Here is a 21,361-nt window from a genome sequence, read left to right on the forward strand (position 1 = left end):
GGACACCAAAGGCAGGGTTAGCCCACTGGGTCAGCCCCACCTACCGATATGTCAGATGAATGGAGTATGAGGTGTCGTTTTGGTAGCGTCTGCTGAGGGGTTGGACAGGGAACTTGACCAGTACTCCTGGGTTGCATCCACTTATTACTGGTCCCTCCTACTTCTGTCCCGCTGCCGAAACCAGTATTTTCCTACACTTGTACAGAAAAAAGTGGCCGTCACAACGAAAACAACGCTAGCCGTTGCTCAATAAATCCACTCCCGGGAGTTATATCCGAAAAATGAGCACCTTCTTTTTCTGTGATTTTAGCATTTATACAGAAGAACACTGAGACGCAGCCGAAGTATAACATTGTCGCCCAGCCTACTGCACACATTGGATATACAAAATCATCTAAGGGGATACATTTTCAAAAGATACAAGTACACGACGGATAATTTTGCCACATTTATAATCAAACTAGTCACGATGACGCCATTGGTTTGTTATCGTGTCATGAGACTCAGGAGCGACTTTGGATTGGCTACGATGATAAATGCCAACGTCATTTGTTGCAGGGTCTGACGAACGACGAGATTAGACAGCAAGAATAACACAATTTGTACATTGTACTTTGGGGCTTCTATAATAAAGTTAGCTCTTAGATACTCAGATAACAGAATCGAGAAAAACAATCGACGTCAAAAGGATTTGACAGTTCTATTTTGGTTATATTTGACTGATTAGAGCAGTATACCACGCCCAGAAGTGCTTTAGAGGTACAACTTTGGGCTAAACTGGACATAAGAACTATGTTTTGTTCAAATACATCTGAAGGGTTAAAGTAAACATCAAAGCCAGGGTTCCAAATTAGTATCAATCTACCTAAATACACAAATGTGTTTATGGTGAACAGGTACGTAGCACACTTGCAGTGTTTGATGTTTATCTGATTACTTGAGATAACATTCACATATCCCTCTTTGAACACTGAAATCGTTTTTAAAAAGCAGGTCTTGAGCTTATTAACAGATGGAAAACGACCAAGTTTCCCAGCCGTACTGTGTTGGCAGGCTGTGGCCATACTTAACAGTACTGCCATGAAAAAGCAGTGTCATGTGGCCCAGTCCAAACTATGCACTGCAACACTGCTGTGTTCAACCCTCCCCCACTGCCACAGCTTCAGTAAATCTTTCATCTGCTCACCGTCTCTGCGTGAGGTTCTGTAATGTGAAAACACAATGCACACCTTGTTACTTCATTTGGAGGTTGTCGTTGTTTTTTTTAATTGTCCTTATAATCTGAAGCACTTACACAAATCCATTTATAAGACAGGTGTTATCAAAGTGTGGACACATTACTAAAAATGACATAACCATAGGATCACAACAGTCTGTTCAATAAATATTAATACTGCATGCATGACACTACTTGCCCCCTCTATGATTGTTGTTACACAAGATCCTAAGTAATAAGCTCAGAACGGAACAGAAGGGACTTGCTCAAGATATATATATATTTTAGTGACAACATGGAAACATGACAGCTCACAATTTTGTGTATTGATATTAATGTGCAGAAACTTATTACATGACAATTTGGCTTCACAGAACTTCTATCATCAAACTCAAACAAGAAAATCCAAACCTAACTTTTTACCTCCTTTGCAAGAAGAAAAAAACAAAACATCAATGTCTAGTAACTGTGCATACTGTTTATGATGGCACACCACAGGTTCTAAGAATATGGCCCTAACAAGCAGGTGTATATAAAATATAGTTGTTTATCAATAAGTGGTTTTAGTGACTCTCTAGATCAGGGATCTTTGTGAGAAGTTGCATATAGACACAAAATCATTACATCATCAAAAAGAGTGTTCACATATTAGATAATAGATCACCCTCACTGAGGAACAGTGACTCGCCAGAAGTACTACATCTGATTAAGCTTTAACTTTAATGACATAAATGTGTGTGTCTGCATTAAAAGGCCCTTTGAATAAGCATATTTACAATATCGGCTAACCAGGAAATACACTGAAAGTGGCCAGATTAAGCATGTGTATACTGACTCTACTCTCTACTGAGACTATTCTTAGCAGGTTACAGGGGGGGGGTACACTTTTTTTCCTACTGTCTTTGTCCTATTCTTCAGTGAGGAACCAGTCTCTCTTCCTCTTGCTTTCTACTAAGCAGCTTATACAGAGAACAGAAAGGGAAACAAATGGCAGAGTGTTTGTTTTCTGGTGGGGAGGAACATGTTTCAGGGAGAGTCAAGTCCAAGACTCTCCCTACTGCTGGGAAATGCTGTCCTCTGCTGGCATCGTTGTGACACTGCAGAGCCATGCCTCTCCCGAGCTGTAGCTAGAAGCGGTTTAGAGCAGCTTCAGACTGCCAGTGACATTATTCACCATCTCTTCTTCCCCCATGATTGCCAGGACAGTGCGGGACCCAGACTCCACCTTCCAAAGACCAGAAGGGTTGGTTTAGAGCTCAGCTTTACACATCTTCATGCCAAGCCACTGTACAATACTGACAAAAACTGACTTTGTTTTTAAACCACAACTATTACTACTGATAATGTAACAATATGTTTGGAATGTCTACTTGCACCACCACAGATATTTGGATACAAGATAAAAATTCTTTTACCTGGGTAAGTCCCGCATCTTGGACAAGATATGTGGGCAGACTGAGGCTCATGGCCAGGGCTTGCAGTTCCAGCAGATGAGCCACATTGGTGCCCTGGACCACCACCTTCTTGGCCCTGTATCAGCAACATGAACATGTTTTTTTTTCCCTCTGATTGTCAATGTAGATAGCAATCTGGAGCACTATTCTGACACAGGAGGACTTTTAATGAACACAGAAATGCTGAAAAATATTTAAGAAGAGCTCCAAAATAAAGCATCAGGTCTTCTAGAAAATAATACTGTGGTCTTACCCACTGTGGTCCCACCTCCAGGCCATCTCCCTCCAGCTGTTCTTCTCTTGTAGAGCCTGGTACAAGCCCACAGCAGCATGACCAACCTGAGCAGCCACCTGCACACAAACAGTGTCGAGTTCAATCAATTCAGTGTTACATTTCTCACAAACTTAACATAAAATGACAAAAAACAAAAAAAAGCAACAACACTCTGTTTACAGTACCACAACATTAAATCTTATGTAACTTCAGCTGTCTCATGAGCTGACATGTGGAGAAGAAAAAGTACCTCAGCTGTAAGCGACAGCAGTATGTCGCAGCTCAATGACTCCCACTTTAACTCAAAATGAGACAAAAAAATATATACTTTTTTTTTAGTGCAAAAACCAACAATGGATGAGTGATTCAGATGCGTGCAAGCAGACGTGCCAAGAAGCCAGCTGCAGGTCTTTTGGAATTTTCCTTCCCCTTGTTTTTCCTCTTCCTATGGAAGGAAAGCTGTAAACCCTAATTTCATTCCCTTGTTTTCTTTGGTTTAGTAGCAGCTGTTAAAAATACAACATTTGTAATGACCACTCTTGAGTGCCTCCAATGTACATCACTGACCTCAAAGTGCATTGTTCATGCAAAGTAACGATGGCTTCATTTGTCAGAAGAAGAAGAAGAAAGTGTACTTTATTGGTCCCCGTGGGGAAAATCCCTCTCTGCATTTAACCCATTCACTCAGTGAAGCAGTGGGCAGCCACTGGGCGCCCGGGGAGCAGTGTGTAGGGACGGTACCTTGCTCAGGGGTACCTCAGGGTAGCTGTTCAGTGGATTCAAACCCCCGACCTTCCGATCATGGGGCCACCACTCTACCTACTGAGCTATCCCTGCCCAGAATATGTGACAAAGACCAAAGAACTGATTTTGGATGTTAGGACGACCAGGAAACCTGTGGCCTCTGTTTCAATCCAGGGAGTGACAGCACGCAGTGCAACAGTTACACTCTTTTGCATATCCTCTAAGTAAAACTAATAAGGTTTTACAGTTTAGTGTAAAATTTCAATCATATATATGTAATCTCTGTAATATTCTAGATATTTGTAATTGAGCTATTTGTATATATTAAAGCTATTTGTTATATTTTGTAACTTTGTAATATATTCTTCCGTTTTATTTAATTCAGTCTGTTACTGTCCTTATCGTCTGGGCACAACTCACAACTCTCTCTCTCACACACACACACACACACACACACACACACACACACACACACACACACACACACACACCTGAAAAAATGGTCCCATTGAACTAACCTTCCCAATGCCCATGGCAAGGTCCATATTCACCACAAACACCATCTTGTAAATGAGGTCATCATCACCCTCCTCCTAAATAGCAGACACACAAAGAGACACTGAGATTTGGCTTTGGATAAACTCCACAAGGTCCAATGTACCAAGGTGTACCTGCAGGGATTAAGGCTAGCTTATGGGCACCTCATTCTCCAGCTTGTTGAAGTAGTACATGGCCGCTTCCTCGGCAGACACATTCCGAGTATGCAAGAGTGCCTACAGTGAAGAGAGACAAGGGAGAGGGACAGAAAACAAAACCGTGAAGTAAAAGTAGACTTTATTTTGGTAGCCAAGAAAATTTATAGAAATAATTGTCATCTTTTGCAGTTAGTTTCCTCATTGATTAGATATTATTAGGAATTATTTCCGCATATCTAATTATTGGTGAGTCCTTTTTGTTTTAGTTGAGACTGCAGAGCTGTATCCTCGATCAGTCCTTGAAGAAACTGTTCCTGAGGACAAAATAAATCAATATTCCAAACACTGTAATGTTATTTGGAGCAATGAAGTTGCTATTGTGACTCATTACGATTTAGACAAAGTCAAAGTTAGCTTTATTGTCAAAAACCATATGTACAGATCAAACAGGAATTTTGAAATTAAAATGCTCCCATGACCCTCAGTGTACACTAAAACAAAATAAAGATAAAAACATAAAAATAAAATAGGAGTCTTATGTACAATACATTGAGATTTAGAACAGACATTGGTAGACACATACACACACTGTGCAAGTATGCTTTACGATTTCCAGTGTTTGTGACACAGCTGTGAGAAACATTCCTAAATTCAGACAAACATTATTTGACACAGTAAGTACCATCAACTTTTAAAGAAATGTGATGCTGTCACAGGATATAAGGTGCACACTGAGGTTATACAGCCCCACCTGTTTGGCCGCCTCCTCTGGGATGTCCAGCTCTCTGAGCTGCTGCAGAAACACTGGGTTGACATCCTGAGAACCTGAGTCTGGGCCTGATTGCTCCGATGGCTCCATTATAGCTGCAAAAAGAGAAGCCGCGATACTGAACAACCTCCACAGAACGAACTAGGGCTGAACGATTATGGAAAATAATCAAATTGCGATTTTTTTGCCCCAATATTGCGATTGCGATGCGATTATTTTTTAAGGTCTTTGTCTTCTGTATTATTAAACAAAGACAAGCAATACATCATATAGTATGGCCAATACTATATTACATTAATTTTAAACTGTTCTTTCCTGGAAGACAGACCTCTGTTATGAGGACATGAGATGATGCATGAATTGATGACTGACATTGTTATTTAACTTCTTCAATCACAACAGTATATTTTAACATACACAATAGTTTATTTTTAGCTTACAAACATCTGAGCATAAAGTGCTGACAAGGAACCCTGGTGTAAACATTAAAATGAAAGTCAGTACAATGTGCAGATTGCAGAAATATACATAAAAAAAATCAGTGGCTTTACCACACTCAGTTTTTCGACATCTGTGAACTACTAGACAGTCATTAAATTAAAAAATAATATTAAATAAATAAAACTAATAAATAAAAAATACACACATCTTACTGATCTCTGCAGTCAGTAACATTACACATAAAGTCCAAACATAATAGCAATTGTATAAACAACACACAAACACGCCTTTAAATTAAAACTGGCTGAACATCTTGATTATCTGCAGTAAGTAACAGCAACACAGCACAAACTAAAGTGCACAATGAGTATGGCTCAGCTAGCCATAATCATCCTAGCTCACAGGTTTTTTGCTAGGAAGACCAGCATACAGTGGGGCAAAAAAGTATTTAGTCAGCCACCGATTGTGCAAGTTCCCCCACCTAAAATGATGACAGAGGTCAGTAATTTGCACCAGAGGTACACTTCAACTGTGAGAGACAGAATGTGAAAAAAAAAAAATCCATGAATTCACATGGTAGGATTTGTAAAGAATTTATTGGTAAATCAGGGTGGAAAATAAGTATTTGGTCAATAAGAAAAATACAACTCAATACTTTGTAACATAACCTTTGTTGGCAATAACAGAGGTCAAACGTTTACTATAGGTCTTTACCAGGTTTGCACACACAGTAGCTGGTATTTTGGCCCATTCCTCCATGCAGATCTTCTCGAGAGCAGTGATGTTTTGGGGCTGTCGCCGAGCAACACGGACTTTCAACTCCCGCCACAGATTTTCTATGGGGTTGAGGTCTGGAGACTGGCTAGGCCACTCCAGGACTTTCAAATGCTTCTTACGGAGCCACTCCTTTGTTGCCCGGGCGGTGTGTTTTGGATCATTGTCATGTTGGAAGACCCAGCCTCGTTTCATCTTCAAAGTTCTCACTGATGGAAGGAGGTTTTGGCTCAAAATCTCACGATACATGGCCCCATTCATTCTGTCCTTAACACGGATCAGTCGTCCTGTCCCCTTGGCAGAAAAACAGCCCCATAGCATGATGTTTCCACCCCCATGTTTCAGAGTAGGTATGGTGTTCTTGGGATGCAACTCAGTATTCTTCTTCCTCCAAACACGACGAGTTGAGTTTATACCAAAAAGTTCTACTTTGGTTTCATCTGACCACATGACATTCTCCCAAACCTCTGCTGTATCATCCATGTGCTCTCTGGCAAACTTCAGACGGGCCTGGACATGCACTGGCTTCAGCAGCGGAACACGTCTGGCACTGCGGGATTTGATTCCCTGCCGTTGTAGTGTGTTACTGATGGTGACCTTTGTTACTTTGGTCCCAGCTCTCTGCAGGTCATTCACCAGGTCCCCCCGTGTGGTTCTGGGATCTTTGCTCACCGTTCTCATGATCATTTTGACCCCATGGGATGAGATCTTGCGTGGAGCCCCAGATCGAGGGAGATTATCAGTGGTCTTGGATGTCTTCCATTTTCTGATGATTGCTCCCACAGTTGATTTTTTCACACCAAGCTGCTTGCCTGTTGTAGATTCACTCTTCCCAGTCTGGTGCAGGTCTACAATACTTTTCCTGGTGTCCTTCGAAAGCTCTTTGGTCTTGGCCATGGCGGAGTTTGGAGTCTGACTGTTTGAGGCTGTGGACAGGTGTCTTTTATACAGATGATGAGTTCAAACAGGTGCCATTCATACAGGTAACGAGTGGGGGACAGAAAAGCGTCTTACAGGGGACGTTACAGGTCTGTGAGAGCCAGAGATTTTCCTTGTTTGAGGTGACCAAATACTTATTTTCCACCCTGATTTACGAATAAATTCTTTACAAATCCTACCATGTGAATTCATGGATTTTTTTTTCACATTCTGTCTCTCACAGCTGAAGTGTACCTCTGGTGCAAATTACTGACCTCTGTCATCATTTTAAGTGGGGGAACTTGCACAATCGGTGGCTGACTAAATACTTTTTTGCCCCACTGTATATATATATATATATATATAAAAAACACCCAGCACGCCCCTGCGGGCGGTTTAGCCTTCAAGCTTATATATTACGTTTAACCCGAGCAGCGAAAGTCCGCGGTGATCTGAAAATGATGTGCCGGGAGTTGTGCCGTTTTCGGCCGCATCAGTAACCCTCGAGCTCCCGGCTAGCTGTCGAGCTGGTGGGTAGCAGACGCCTCCGAAAACGTCGAAGCACTTTTGCAAATATGCGATATCTTGATAAACCGAGCAGATATTTGATGTTTACACAACTACTTTCTCGCCTGAAAATATGTTAAAAGTTTATTTTGTGACCCAGAAAGATTAGTATGAGTAATTTTAAAACTTAGTAGCGGCCGCCATTGTTGGAAACTGGAGTTTGGCTGGGCCGCGCTATGAATTCTGGAATATGGTAGGCCACGAAGGACACACCCGACCCATCCTTCAAATTCAGGGAAAAGGAGGACGCATTTGTCGGCTACATTCGGAGGAGTCTACGAATTTGGACAGCCTTCGGCGCGTCGCTGTGACGTAATCGGTCTACAAATGCGGCCTCAGGAGGATGCAGCCCATGAATTTGGACATGTCCAGAGTATAATCGCAGCCTTTGCGGTTAGAAAATTGCACTTGATCATGTCGCGATATTATCGCAAATGCGATATATTGTTCAGCCCTAGAACGAACCCTGTTGAATTAACCCTCATAATGTCCTCCCGATTTACATACAACTGTGGTCCTCAGGGGTCAAAAATGTCCCCACTTCATTTGACTGTTTTTTTAAAGTATAAAGTATAAATTGTCAATCAATTCAGTGTTACATCTTAGTTTAACTTAAGACCAACACATTAACACAAAATTTACCCAACATTATACATTTTAGGGCCACCAGACCTTGTTTACAAAAAATACACCCTGTTTTTTAGCGAAAACAAATTGAGAAAATTAAATATTTAATTGTTTAGATAATTTTGACTGACTAACTACAGAGTGCTGTATGTTGAACTTTAGTGAGAATTTTTTTTTTTTAACCATTTAAATTTTTTAAATGGCAGCACATAATCACACTTGTGGTCCTCAGGGGTCAAAAATGTCCCCACTTCATTTGACTGTTTTTTAAAGTATAAAGTATAAATTGTCAATCAATTCAGTGTTACATCTTAGTTTTACTTAAGGCCAACACATTATGACAAAATTTCGCCATAATTTTGCAATTTTAGGCCACCAGACCCCATTTATATAAAGTATACTCTGTTTTTGAGTAAAAATAACATGAAACATCAAAATAATTTGAATTTATATAGTTTTCAGTACTTGACTTATCACAGAGTAGTATATATCAGAATTTAGTGAGGGTGTTGGTTTTAAATCATTTGAATTTTTTTAATGGCAGCACATAATCACACCTGTGGTCCTCAGGGGTCAAAAATGTCCCCATCTGGTTCAACTTTGTATAAGGCATAAAGTATCACCCACCTCTCTGTTGCAATTTATATATTCAACTTTATTTGAACTCATTACCTGACATATAAAACATGCCAACATTCATTTCCAAAACATTTAACTTTTCAAAAGTAACTTTTCATAATACAGTAGTCTGAATGTGCCCTCAGTTGCATGCATGGCACACAGTTATGGTGTGAGTTTTACAGATGTACGCATTGCATTTTTGGCAGATTTTTGATGCTTTGCGACTAATCTTGCTGGGGCAGAACTTGCACCTTTTTCTTTTGGGTGATGGGCCAGTAGGGGCAGCTGGGTGAGGAAGTTCTGCTGCAGAGGTAGAGCTGGAGCAGAACTGCCGGTTCTCCCTAACGAATCTGGCAGTTTCTGGTGTGCGGGGAATAACCTGTCAAGTCAAGTCAAACTTTATTATAACAAGTCATAGTACAATTACAAATAGTTCAAATTCTGAGATCACTGTAGAATAAAGAGTAGCAGAAATGCAGCTTAGTGCTAACCTTCCGTCGCTGGATGTAAGGTATCACCAGTTGCTGCCCAAGCTCCTCCATAAAGAGTCTCCTCTTGTTGCACTTCCCCTGATTCCAGGCTGGATTGATCTCTGACCACAAGACAAACGAGTTGTATACAGACACGTCGAGAATGTTGTAGAAAACAACGAGGGGCCAACTGGCTGTCTTTCTTTTGCATGTGTACACACTCGTAGCCTGAAACAAAAGAAACAAACCAAAAACTATTCAGATATGTAAGTTTCTTTTCCTACACCCAAATTCAGTGCATTATCCTTTCCATCTATGATATGACAAATATTATAAATAATAAATGTGCAATACCTTGTCGAGGTTATCGACACCCCCCTTGTTGCGATTGTAATCTTCGATGATTTTTGGCCTTTTGTCATCCCTGGTGCTCAAAACAGCATCCCGATGCAGAGTGCTCATCAGAAGAACATTTTTCTGTTTTCTGGGGTGGTAGGACACCAAAGCATGGGTCTCGGTGAAGGCAAACTTTGATGAGAACTGAGCCCTGTTCATTTTTGACACCAGCGCAGGGGGCAGTTCGGGCTTATTCCTCCGTACTGTTCCCACCATGTACAGTTTTCTTCTCAGTAGTTGCAGGCCAAGGTCATATGATGTGAAGAAGTTGTCACAGGTTATTGTTTTCCCCTGGAGACCTTCTGTCATCTCAAGAACAACTCGCTTGCCCTGATTTTTTTCTGACTGTGCACCAGCAGGTTTGCCAGTGTATACTTGCATGTTCCATGCATAGCTAGACCTGGCATCACATGCTGCCCATATTTTTATGCCATACTTTCCTGGTTTGCATGAAATGTACTGTTTAAATGGACAGCGACCTCTGAAGGGCACTAGACGCTCATCCACAGTGACATCAGTGCCTGGATTATACATCATTGGCAGAAGAGACACCCACTTGTTCCATACATCCCGAATGGGAGCAAGTTTGTCTCGTGCACGCCGATCTCCTCTTGTGTCTTTATCATCAAAACGAATAATTCTTGAGATTTTCTGAAACACCTTCAGTGTCATGGTAGCACGAAAAAATGTCCTACCAGACTCAGCATGCCATAAACTAGCTGTAGGTTCCTTATTGGAGCGGTACACACCAGCGAGAATCAACATACCTACATATGCCTGCAGGTCGATTGGATCCATCTTCCTCCACTTGTTGCCATACACACGACGCCCCTCCTTGTTTGTCATGTTCAGTATCACCTCTTCAATAGACTTGGGCAGAAACAGGGCAAAAGTAGATTTTATGTCATCAATACGAGAAATTGCATATGTGGTTGGACCACAGTGGCTTTTGTCTCTCTCTACTTTCATCATGCGTCGTCTGTCACTGGGAGGAACCGAACACCAGATCAGTTTTTTGTCCTTTGACTGGAAATATTCCTCTGTCTCAGCTGGGTCCTCTGTCTCAGCTGGGTCCTCTTCCACAGATTCTTCCTCATCGGTTGATTCTTTCTCTTCATCAGAAGTGTAGTCTTCCACAGATGATACTTCTTCCATTTCAGGTTCAGATTCTTCCTCATCATATTCATCGTTTTCCATCACTTCATACTGTTCTTCAGTTTCTGCAGCTGGCGATGTGGGGGATTCTTCAGAGAAAGAACTAGCATGTGGTCCATATGCTCGATCTTCATCATTATTTTCCTCCGCGTCTGAAGATGAATCATCCTCATCCTGGTCGTTCTTTTCAACAGCTTGGTTAAAAATTAGCTCACAAGTCTCTTGTGCAGTAAAGAGCTTCTGCCTCTTCATTTTGCTGCTTCTCTCTCCCAGAGTAAAGCAAGAAATGCCCCAAAACTTGTGACAAAAGAGCTTTTTCCCCGCCTTTTTTTTTTGTTTTATTTTATTGTGTGTGTGTGTGTCCCCATACATCAAAGATCAAAGATCAAAGATGTTTTGGAAAGGAGCATGGTGTTTACCCTAATGCACCACTTTATACTGAGGGGTCATTTTTGTCCACGAGGACCACAAGTGTTATAAAATCCAATAAAAACCCTATAGATAAATCAAATTACTTAAAACTTATTGCAATCATGCATAGCATAGCACTGAATAACTTCTGTTATTTTCAGCCCATTTGATGAATAACAAACACATTTTTGATAGCAAAAGATTTCTTTAGAGGACAAAAATTTGGACGGCTGAACCGAATGGCAACAATTAACGTCATGCGGTCTGTCACCTTTAAGAGTTAGGTCTGGTTTGAAAATGAATGAACTGTGATTTGAACATCTTCTATATGGAAGACTAGCGTATTAGGTTAACCCAAGCAGCGCTGTGCAGAACAGCAAAGTAGAATAGACAAGACAAGGGGTGTTAAGCTGTACGCTGATGCAAACTACGTTGCACACCGTTCAGATTAGCAACCCTAGCCTTGCAGCGTGTGATGGAAAAAAATAACCGTATTCGGGATGTTGCAATGTGACAGTAAATATGACTCGAGAGAAATGTTTTATGTGAATATTTTGTGCCAAAGAAATCATGCTAAGATTTCTTTCTACTATTGTCGAATTACAGGGATAGCTAGCTAAAATTAGCACTAGCCGCTAATGCTAACTTTGCTAGCAACCCAGCTAGTTCGCTGGAGTTACCTGTTCCTTGCAGAAAGCTTGACGACAGGAACAAAAATGGTGTCTGCGGTTTCTCAAAGTCTTAAATTTTCCTTGCGATGGAATAATGTCTGTTCGAATAATGAATTACATTACACGAATTCTCATCTAGTACTGCCTTCGGAACTACTCCATTTTGGTCGATTGTGTTGAGGTGGGGGGGGTTAATATTTCTTCTGCCGCTTGTTTTTCTTATACTCTTTGGTTTAATGGCGGTTGTCAGACCAGCTCAAGGTACATTAGCGCCACCTACTGAACTGGAGTGTTACTTTGAACTTGACAAAAATAAATAAAAAAAATATTTTTTAAAAAGCTTCTTTCTAATAAATCTATCCTTCTCATAACCACACCAGTTACCTATAGACCTGCAGCAGTGGCTTTCCAATGAGGTCTTCCAAAGTAAAACGAATCTTCAGCTCCTTGAAAGTTCCTATTATGATAATATACTTTTTCTTTTCTGATCATAGGCCTGACGCTCCAAGTATACATGCTGGAGAGATTTGGGTTGCAGTGCATGCAGAGACCAGTTGGATCCTTGTCTATTAAATACAATGTGTGCTCTACTCTGAAACAGGTATTTATTATTTCTTCCATTCAGATCCTGCCAATTTTTCTGAATATTGGCATATCTCATCAAATACTTAATTGAATATTAGATGTCTTCCTGGGTCATTGATGCTCCAGTGCTCCTGCCATACATTTAGGATCTTACCGTTTATCATCAACTAAAGTCAGTGCTTCCTAAATTCCATTAACATGTAGACTTTGTAACAAGGGGGGAGTCTTACGCTGGATCTTGTTTACACAAATATTCCCAGTGTGTACCGAGCGAAGCCCTGCCCTCGCCTCGGATACTCAGACTACTTGTCTGTTATGCTAATTCTGGCATGTAGACCGCTCATCAGATGCTGCAAATCGGTGCTGAGACGGGTGAGAACCTGGCCTACAGGAGCACTTTCTGCTCTTCAGGACTGTTTTGAGTACACTGACTGGGACGTGTTCAGGGAGGCTGCAACAAATGGCGACCACACCACCTTGGAGGAGTACACATCTGTGACCAGCTACATCAGTAGGTGCATCGATGATGTCAAATGCTGTTCATAGACTTCAGGTCAGCATTCAACACAATCATTCCTCAGCACCTGATTGGAAAATTGAGCCTGCTGGGCCTGAACAGCAGTCCGGATTGGTAACAGCATCTCCAACACCACTACCACACTGAGCACTGGAGCCCCTCAGGGCTGTGTGCTCAGCCCACTGCTCTTCACTCTGCTGACTCATGACTCTGCATAAATGCACAGTTTAATCCACATCATCAAATTTGCCGATGACACGACTGCGGTGGGTCTCACCAGCAAGAACGAAGAGTCAGCATACGGAGAGGAGGTGCAACAGCTAACAGACTGGTGTAGAGTCGACAACCTGTCTTTGAATGTGGACAAAACAAAAGAGCTGATTGTAGAATTCAGGAGAGCACATAAAGATCACTGTCCACTTAACATCGATGGATCCTCTGTGGAGGTTGTCAATAGCACCAAATTCCTTGGTGTCCACCTGGCGGAGAACCTCTCCTAGTCCTTCAACACCAGCTCCATAACTAAAGAGGCCCAACAGCATCTCTACTTCCTGCAGAAGCTGAGAAAAGCTCATCTCCCTCCATGCATTCTCACCACCTTCTACAGAAGGACTATCGAGAGCATCCTGAGCAGCTGCATCACTGTCTGGTATGGCAACTGCATCGCATCGGATTGCAAACCCTACAACAGATAGTGAGAGCAGCTGAGAAGATCATTGGAGCCTCTCTTCCCTCCATCACAGACACCAATCGCACCCACTGCATCTGCAAAGCCACCAGGAGGACCCCACACACCCCTCACACACACAATCTTCACCCTGCTGCCTTCTGGCAAGAGGTACCGGAGCATTTGGGCCCTCACTGCCAGACTGTGAAACAGTTTCTTCCCCCAAGCCGTCAGACTCCTGAACACTCGGTGACTGGACTGACACACACACCTTCATACATCAAGTGACTTTTTGCACAGTGTTCAGTCTTTTGCACAACCCACTGTCATTGTTGTACTTTTCTATTGCACTGTCCTGTGTCTTTATCGTTCTGTTCTGTCTGGTGTTGCACTTGCACTTCATGTGTTGATTGTCTGTTATGTCATATGTGGCACCATGGTCGAGGAGGACTGTTGTCTCGCTTCACTGTGTACTGTACCACTGCACATGGTTGAAATAAAGCCACTTGACTTGATCATGAATATAACAACTATAATAATTTGACTTCATCTTTGCTAAATAGTATCTGTAAATCTGACTGTTTCCCCAATACATCTACATCCAGTTCCTTCCACACCTACATGAGCAGGAAATAAACACTTACACCCTTACTGTACAACATTTGCAAATTGGAATATATTTCATATGTAACATCTAGTCTGCATTGTTTACCTGGTGTAATAGGTGCTTATAAATTATCTGATCTAACAACTATATTCTTTTGACTCTTCTATTCAACCCATGGTGAACCTAACATCATGTCCACCAGGTCTACGGTACACTAATAGATTATCTAGCCTATAAGCTACAGAACAGTCAAGATCTCATTCAGGGCCAGTAACTGTTTTTCACTGACTGGCCAGATGCCCACCAAGAACAACCTGATAAACACTGCAAAAGATTGTTGATCTTATGTTTGGTTTTAATTTGATCTATTTAAGGTCTCCAAGTCAGCTTTCCATCAGATACACTACATGGACACTGAACAATATGAACTTTCTCAAATGTTTGCCCATATAGTGTTGAGGAGAGTGGTTGATCTCATTTAGAGAATTGCTTGACTCTTTATTACAGACAATATTAATCCCCACTCATATGATGATTGTTACTTTACATTTATTGCTGTCTAGTGCTCCATGGCATGCATACAAAGAATTCCCTATTCCCTGCTCTTCATTTTATTAAATAACAGTGGACCACATATGCCTGTGGTGTATATGATTTAGAATAGTTACTGCTCTGACCTCTGTTGTTTCTCCAAACAGAAAAACAACCACCCAATTGTACAGTCTACCCCTTTGTTTACCCTACTTAGGCATAAAACAGTAAATCCAACTTGGGGAAGATTTGGGGGGTGAAGTCAGAGACGCTGGGTCCTCAACTTCTGCAACAAGGCACTCAAATGATACACAGCACCGAAAAGACAAAACAGAGGGAGACTCACAAACAAATATACAAGACCCAGGAGACGCCCACCATCCACGGCATCCAAGGGGGCTGAAGATCCGAGGCCATGCGTCCCGATGACAACCATGCGTCTAACCCAGCTGAGGGAAGAGGGAGGGCCCGGAGGGAGACCTCTGCCTTTTATATGGAATCGGGGGCATCGCAAAGGGGAGAACAGTGATGACGATTCTAACAGTATAACTGTCAGTTTTTTGCTTTTTAACGAAAATTGTTAACTTTCAAGATTTGGTTTGGTCCAGGTTACCCACTCCTGGCTGATACTGAGTGCGAGAGACTGTAGAATGGCTCAGTTAAAAGCCAAGTCTGACTATCCAAAAAAACAAAAACAAAACAAAACAAAACAAACAAACAAACAAACAAACAAACAAACAAACCCACAGGTGGCAATTAGACTCATAGCAAAGTCCACATGAAAGAAACTGCTCGAGTTTCCTAGTATTAGTTAGCTTACTTCATTTGTAGCAGAAGACAACATGTTTGAGTTATTTTAGCCAACATGTAATCAGGCAGACCCTTTCTTTCTACACAATACTAATATTGTAATAATAGTGATAATCCATTATCATTATAACCCACATAAAGGCTGTTTTGGACAAGTGTGTATTGCTCTGCATATATTTTGCCTGTGACTGCTGCAGGTGACAGAGCTTTCAGTAAGCTAAACCCATCACTTGACTGGAGGCCTCTACAATGATGCTCCCACCTCCTTTCACGTTCTTGACTTGGTTAGACGTTGTGAAATTGCTTAACTATGGAAATAATTCTGTCATCATACATTTGAGGTCATCTGTTGCATCCCAGGCCTCTTGGTGTTGCTGAGCTATTCAGTGCATTTGTTCTTTATAAGAATATACTAGACCCACATCACCCCTACTTGTGGCCCATATATCGATGTGAAAAATATACTGCAATTTGGCCCTTGAAGTTATTTGGCCCTCTTTGTTGCAGGGCTATGTTAGCTGGTAGCACAGCTGTTTTTAAGTCCTAACATGCCCGAGAGCGTTCATAGTGGTAGGTTTTTGAAATCAAGGAAAAAAGACAGCTTTCAGAATACTTTATTTCATTTGTGAGAATGTTCACCTTCTCTTATTAAACAGGTTAAATCACTACAGCTGCATCTTTAATCAGTATGTACAAAGATATTAACACACAAAATAAGAAACATCCTAAACCTGCTCCTTGCAGAGCCTGCTCTACATTGCCAAATTTATACAGCCTGGATTCCCCCCAATGGTTCTTTGTTCATCACTGAGCTCTCAGCTCAAGATGAACAGACTCCATGTGTTTGTAAAAGTCATTATTACCTGTGTTATGTAGTGTTGTAACAAATGGCCCACATTCTGACACACTGACCCTGGTAATTACACACTTCGGGCTCAAACTGATAAATCTTCATTTGAGTGGAGGGTGGGTAGAAAAAGTCTTTTCTACTGTCACCTTTTTTTGGGACTGGGTACTAGCATACTTCAGTAGTAGATACTCTAATTTACAACTTGTAGTACTTTGTGTATTAAAACATTAAACAACATCAGATTTGAGAAAACAAAAATCAAGTGCACTTTATAAAATACGCATGTAGACTACTCAAACTGTTATATCGTTTCTATAGTTGTGTCAAAATCTGTTTCCCCATTGATTTCCAATCCTACAATCACCTGAAACTAAACAAATTCCCACATAAAGAGCTGCTGTAAATATTAAAGGAGAAAGAGAGTTCAACACAAAAACCAGCATCAAAAAATATGTCCAACCATACCCAGCCCGGCTACGCTACAAGCAACATCTACTGAGCCTGGAGTAGTTTGATCACGTTGATCAAATGCCACACACAACTGCAGGACCATAAACTCTACATAGAAAGATAGATGCAGTCACTGGGCCATGGTGACTGCCTTTAAGTGCAAACCATTGATGCCAATACAAATGCAAACTGTATATAAAAGATGGACGTAGCCACTGGGGCTGCAAAATGAAGCCAATGGCACATGTCTCTTAAACCTATATTTTTTTCTAATGGCCAGCAGGAGTTGACTGCTCTGGGTGCAAGAACACATCCAGTCGTATAAGAGTCTGAGAAAACACTTTCCTGGTGATGCCGTGGGCTCGTTTCAGGTCCAATTGAATAAAAAAAGTTGAAGTTCATGAATCATTAGCCGATGAGCATATAGTGCTCCTAAGTGCACCAATCAAATCCAGCCCCTTGGTAAAAAAAGAAAGAAAGAAAGAAAAGAAAAAGAAAAAGAAAGCTCAACTTGAGCTTTACAAAGCCAGAGGTGACGACATCTTTTATATACAGGATATGGCTACAAACCATCCTGTCTACAGACTCCCTTTCAAAAAACATCAACTATTATTTGGTTGTCATGTATCGCTGAGTACAGAATACAGTTTCCAACGCCAGCAATGATGTTTGAACCTTCTTTGTATCAGTTCTTTTTTAGTTTGCTTTGTTAATCAAGCAGTTAGATGTTTCCAGCTAGTAGCTAGGCATCCAGCCTTTTTTGAAATCCACAAACAGCCACTTCCAGCTTCAAAGAGGCAACAACCTTATGACAAACTCAAGGCCTCAGGTTGTCAGTCTACCATCATCCATCTTTTATAAGGTCTATGTGGAACACACGAAACACTGTCCAGTTAAAGAACTGCACACAAAAAACATACCAGGAGTGTGATCTATACAATGTCCAAGGTCTAAAAAGGAATGTTAAAATGTACAAAATATAAAAACTATAAAAACTGTGGTTCACACGACACTGCACTTTAACAGTTTGAAGGCTTGTCTTTTAAACAGAGGGACTTTTCGCTTTCCTATTGACTTTCCAGTGACTTGTACACTAGAGACACATCCACACAAATATGAATAAAATCAAGAAACAAAAATGGGGTGAGGTTTAATGTGAGGTTTAAGTACCTTCAAAAAAACACTTTCTGCTTCCAATCTCTCACATGGGTAAAGAATTAACAAACAAGTGTGTGTGTGTGTGTGTTTACAGCAGTCCAGTGGGTGTGTGCGGTGCTGCAGTACTGGTAGATGGACCTGCCTGAAAGGTATACATGAGTGTTTTTGCTGCTGGGGCTGATAACCATATATCAGCTTGTGTTCCTACAGTACGGTATAGTTGGATTGCTAAGGGGGAAAAAAAATTGGGTCATTGTTTTTTTTAACCTTCCAGCAAAGTATTTGTCACACTAGTTAGCAACCAAGTGTGAATCTGCAGCACCTCGGCTGTGCTGCTGCTCTGCTTAAAAAAATCGTATTACAAATCACACAACATTTACATCAATACAGACAAATGTGTAACAGGCCAAGTTAACTAAGCAGTAAATAGGCAGCTTCTACCAATGAAAATAAGAGCAGTTGATGAAAGACGGCAGGCTGAGGTAGAGCGTGGCAGCGACTTTAAAATGTTGCTTTGAGCAGTGACTACAAGTTCTAAAATGTGAAAAACATAACCTTAAAATTCAGGTCTCTCTTTTCAAAATACTCTTCACTCTTAGATCCAAAATATAAGAACCAGTTACTTCACCACTTTGTACTAGAAACATAAAACGTGGCAGTACACGATGCAGTTTAACAGCCACGAGAATATGGACAACCACATGCACGCACACTCACACATCTATATATAAAGCACCAGACACACACCAAGAAATAACCATACAGCAGCAAAGTACACAAGGCATAAGAGGTACCGCTTCATCAAACGGACTCCACAGTGATGGAAGATTCCTACTTTCAGTCTGCAGACCCGGCTGTCCACCAGCTACCTTTTGACTCCAGCACATATACTGTAGAGATAAAACACACTGCTACCATCTCTTTTTCATGAAATGAGCAGAGCGACAGCGGGTCAGACTGACCTTTTTTTTTTTTTTCTTCTCTTAAGCATCCACTGAGCTTTTCACTGTCCTGCACTACAGGAAGCTCACAGTGTCCGCACTGTAAAGCTCTGTCAGCAGTCACCAAAACACAAAGGCTGCTGAGATGTGAGCTCTAATTTAAACAACAAAAAACATCCTCCTCAAGAGTCCATCTTCCCCTCTGTCCGTTAAAGTTAACTGCCAGCGTGCCCGAGCTGTTTCCTGTAACAGTGGCAGGTGTTACGGCAGTACAGCTGACACATTTCGCCTCCATCATAAGTCAGTGACTTTGTTCTCCACAGCAGCAGCAATCTGCTGCAGTCTATAGCCGAGTTGCATCTTCTGGGCTGTGGTGTCCTCCTCCAGCGCCGTGATGATCTGATGGCAAAATAATGAAGAGGAAGAAAGACTGAGAATATAGAAATGACAAACATTAGCTGTTTCTCAGTAAAGACGTGTGTCATATCCACACGTTTTGGGGCAGTAATTCTGCCTGTGCGCACCACCGCAGTGAATTTGAACTCAAACAAACAAGATGTGACTGAAGTTTAGACGTTAGTTTTAATTCAGGGAGTTTAGCAAAGACAATTTGTTTGAGTACATTTTCATAGGCTCTAAAGTAACATTGACAAATTTTCTCATCTATGAGAGAGACTGCAAACACTTCAGGAATGGCCAAATCAACAATTTGGTCCATGGTTAAAAAGGAAGGCTCTGGGCAGCTTAGCACAACCAAAACACCTGGTAGACCCGACTAGATCCCCTAAAAAGCAGGTTCTTCAGATGAAGGCCAAAAAGAATCAGAAGTGGATGTTCTAATTCAATTCAATCTTTTAAATTTTATTTATGCAGTGCCAAATCACAACAACGGTCGTCTCAAGGCGCTTTATATTTTAAGGTAGACCCTACAATAATACATACAAAGAAAAGCCCAACAATGATATGACTCCCTATGAGCAAGCACTTTGGCGACAGCGGGAAGGAAAAACTCCCTTTGAGCCAAAAGCTCAGACTCCTCCCCGTTTCTAACACTTTCCCCACATTGCTTTTGTCCCCTGAATTAGTGCTGTTAACAGCAGTTTGGAGTAAGGCATAGTTGCTGCTGTTAATTAGCCTCAACCTTCTACACTCAGCCACTTTATTGGGTGCACCTTGTTAACACTAGGCCCTCTTCGCCCTGAGAACTGCTTTCATTGTTCCCAGCACAGATCCACCACGGTGCAGGAAACCTTTCTCAGACGTTTGGCTGGACTTGTTGTCAGAGCCATCTTGTCTCTCATTCCACTACATCCCAAAGATGCTCTATTGGACTGAGGTCTGCTAACTGTGGTGAGTACACTGAGCTCACGGCCATATTCAAGAAACCAGTTTAAATGATGTGAGCTTTGGAATATGGTGCATTATCTTGCTGGAAACATCAGACATCAGAAGATGGGTCACAAACAGGTGGACATGGTAGATTTTGTCATTTTGCACCACCATTGCAAGCGTGAACACTGAAAGACATTAACCGCCGACCACCAAACGGTGACCCTAACTTGTTGGAAGTTGCAGCAGAAATCAATACACATCACACCAGTGTTTTTTGTCATTGTCCAATTTTGTTGAGCTCGTTTCCTGTTCTTAGCTGACAGGACTGGCACCATGTGTGTTGGTTCTGCTTCAGTATCCAACATGTTCTGTAATAAAGCAATGCTCTGCTGCTGTCTGAGCTGCTGTTTCCTTCTGGTCAGTTCAAAGCTAAGGTGATCAAAGCAGGGTATGATCCCCTTAAGAACTGTCGCTCACTGGGTAATTTCTTCTTTCAAACCATTATCTGTAAACACCCCCCCCCCCCCAAAAAAAAATATGGTTGTGTGGAAAGATCACAGCAGATCAACAATTTCCAAAATACTCTGGCACCAACCACCAGCAACCGTGCCACATCTAAAGTTACTTGAGTCACCTTTGAAATTCAGCAGCTTGCCCAGGCCCACATGTCTAAACACAGTGTCAGCCATGTGATTGGCTGGTTAGATAGG

General features: G+C 41.5%; 2 protein-coding genes across 3 annotated transcripts in view; both read right to left on the reverse strand.

The window, feature by feature from the left end:
• Positions 1 to 1,241: 1,241 nt before the first annotated feature.
• LOC113023045 (putative peptidyl-tRNA hydrolase 2) lies at positions 1,242 to 12,415 on the reverse strand. The gene is made up of 7 exons (XM_026169108.2): positions 12,213 to 12,415; positions 5,135 to 5,247; positions 4,390 to 4,461; positions 4,207 to 4,281; positions 2,924 to 3,021; positions 2,632 to 2,746; positions 1,242 to 2,441 (listed from the first exon to the last, which is right to left on the reverse strand). The coding sequence occupies exons 2-7, from the start codon at positions 5,240 to 5,242 to the stop codon at positions 2,355 to 2,357; spliced, it is 555 nt and encodes a 184-aa protein (XP_026024893.1). The 5' UTR covers positions 5,243 to 5,247; positions 12,213 to 12,415; the 3' UTR covers positions 1,242 to 2,354.
• A 4,103-nt stretch (positions 12,416 to 16,518) lies between these two features.
• plxnb1b (plexin b1b) overlaps positions 16,519 to 21,361 on the reverse strand; it is a 94,768-nt gene continuing 89,925 nt past the window's right edge. For both annotated transcript variants that reach the window (XM_026169110.2, XM_026169109.2), the window contains exon 38: positions 16,519 to 19,718. In XM_026169110.2, coding sequence (XP_026024895.2) covers positions 19,614 to 19,718 — 105 coding nt within the window. In that variant the 3' untranslated portion in view covers positions 16,519 to 19,613. The remainder of the gene's footprint in view (positions 19,719 to 21,361) is intronic.

The sequence above is a fragment of the Astatotilapia calliptera genome, chromosome 5 (genome assembly GCF_964374335.1).
Source record: "Astatotilapia calliptera chromosome 5, fAstCal68.1, whole genome shotgun sequence".
Lineage (NCBI taxonomy): Eukaryota > Metazoa > Chordata > Actinopteri > Cichliformes > Cichlidae > Astatotilapia > Astatotilapia calliptera.

What these genes read in the sequence shown, in the direction of transcription:
- LOC113023045 (XM_026169108.2), bottom strand. Translation starts at nt 5,242, where the DNA reads ATGGAGCCATCGGAGCAATCAGGCCCAGACTCAGGTTCTCAGGATGTC. An exon ending in TGGAGGTGGGACCACAGTGG is followed by an intron (nt 2,747 to 2,923) that starts GTAAGACCACAG and finishes TTGCTGATACAG; the next exon opens with GGCCAAGAAGGTGGTGGTCC. An exon ending in AAGATGCGGGACTTACCCAG is followed by an intron (nt 2,442 to 2,631) that starts GTAAAAGAATTT and finishes GGTCTTTGGAAG; the next exon opens with GTGGAGTCTGGGTCCCGCAC.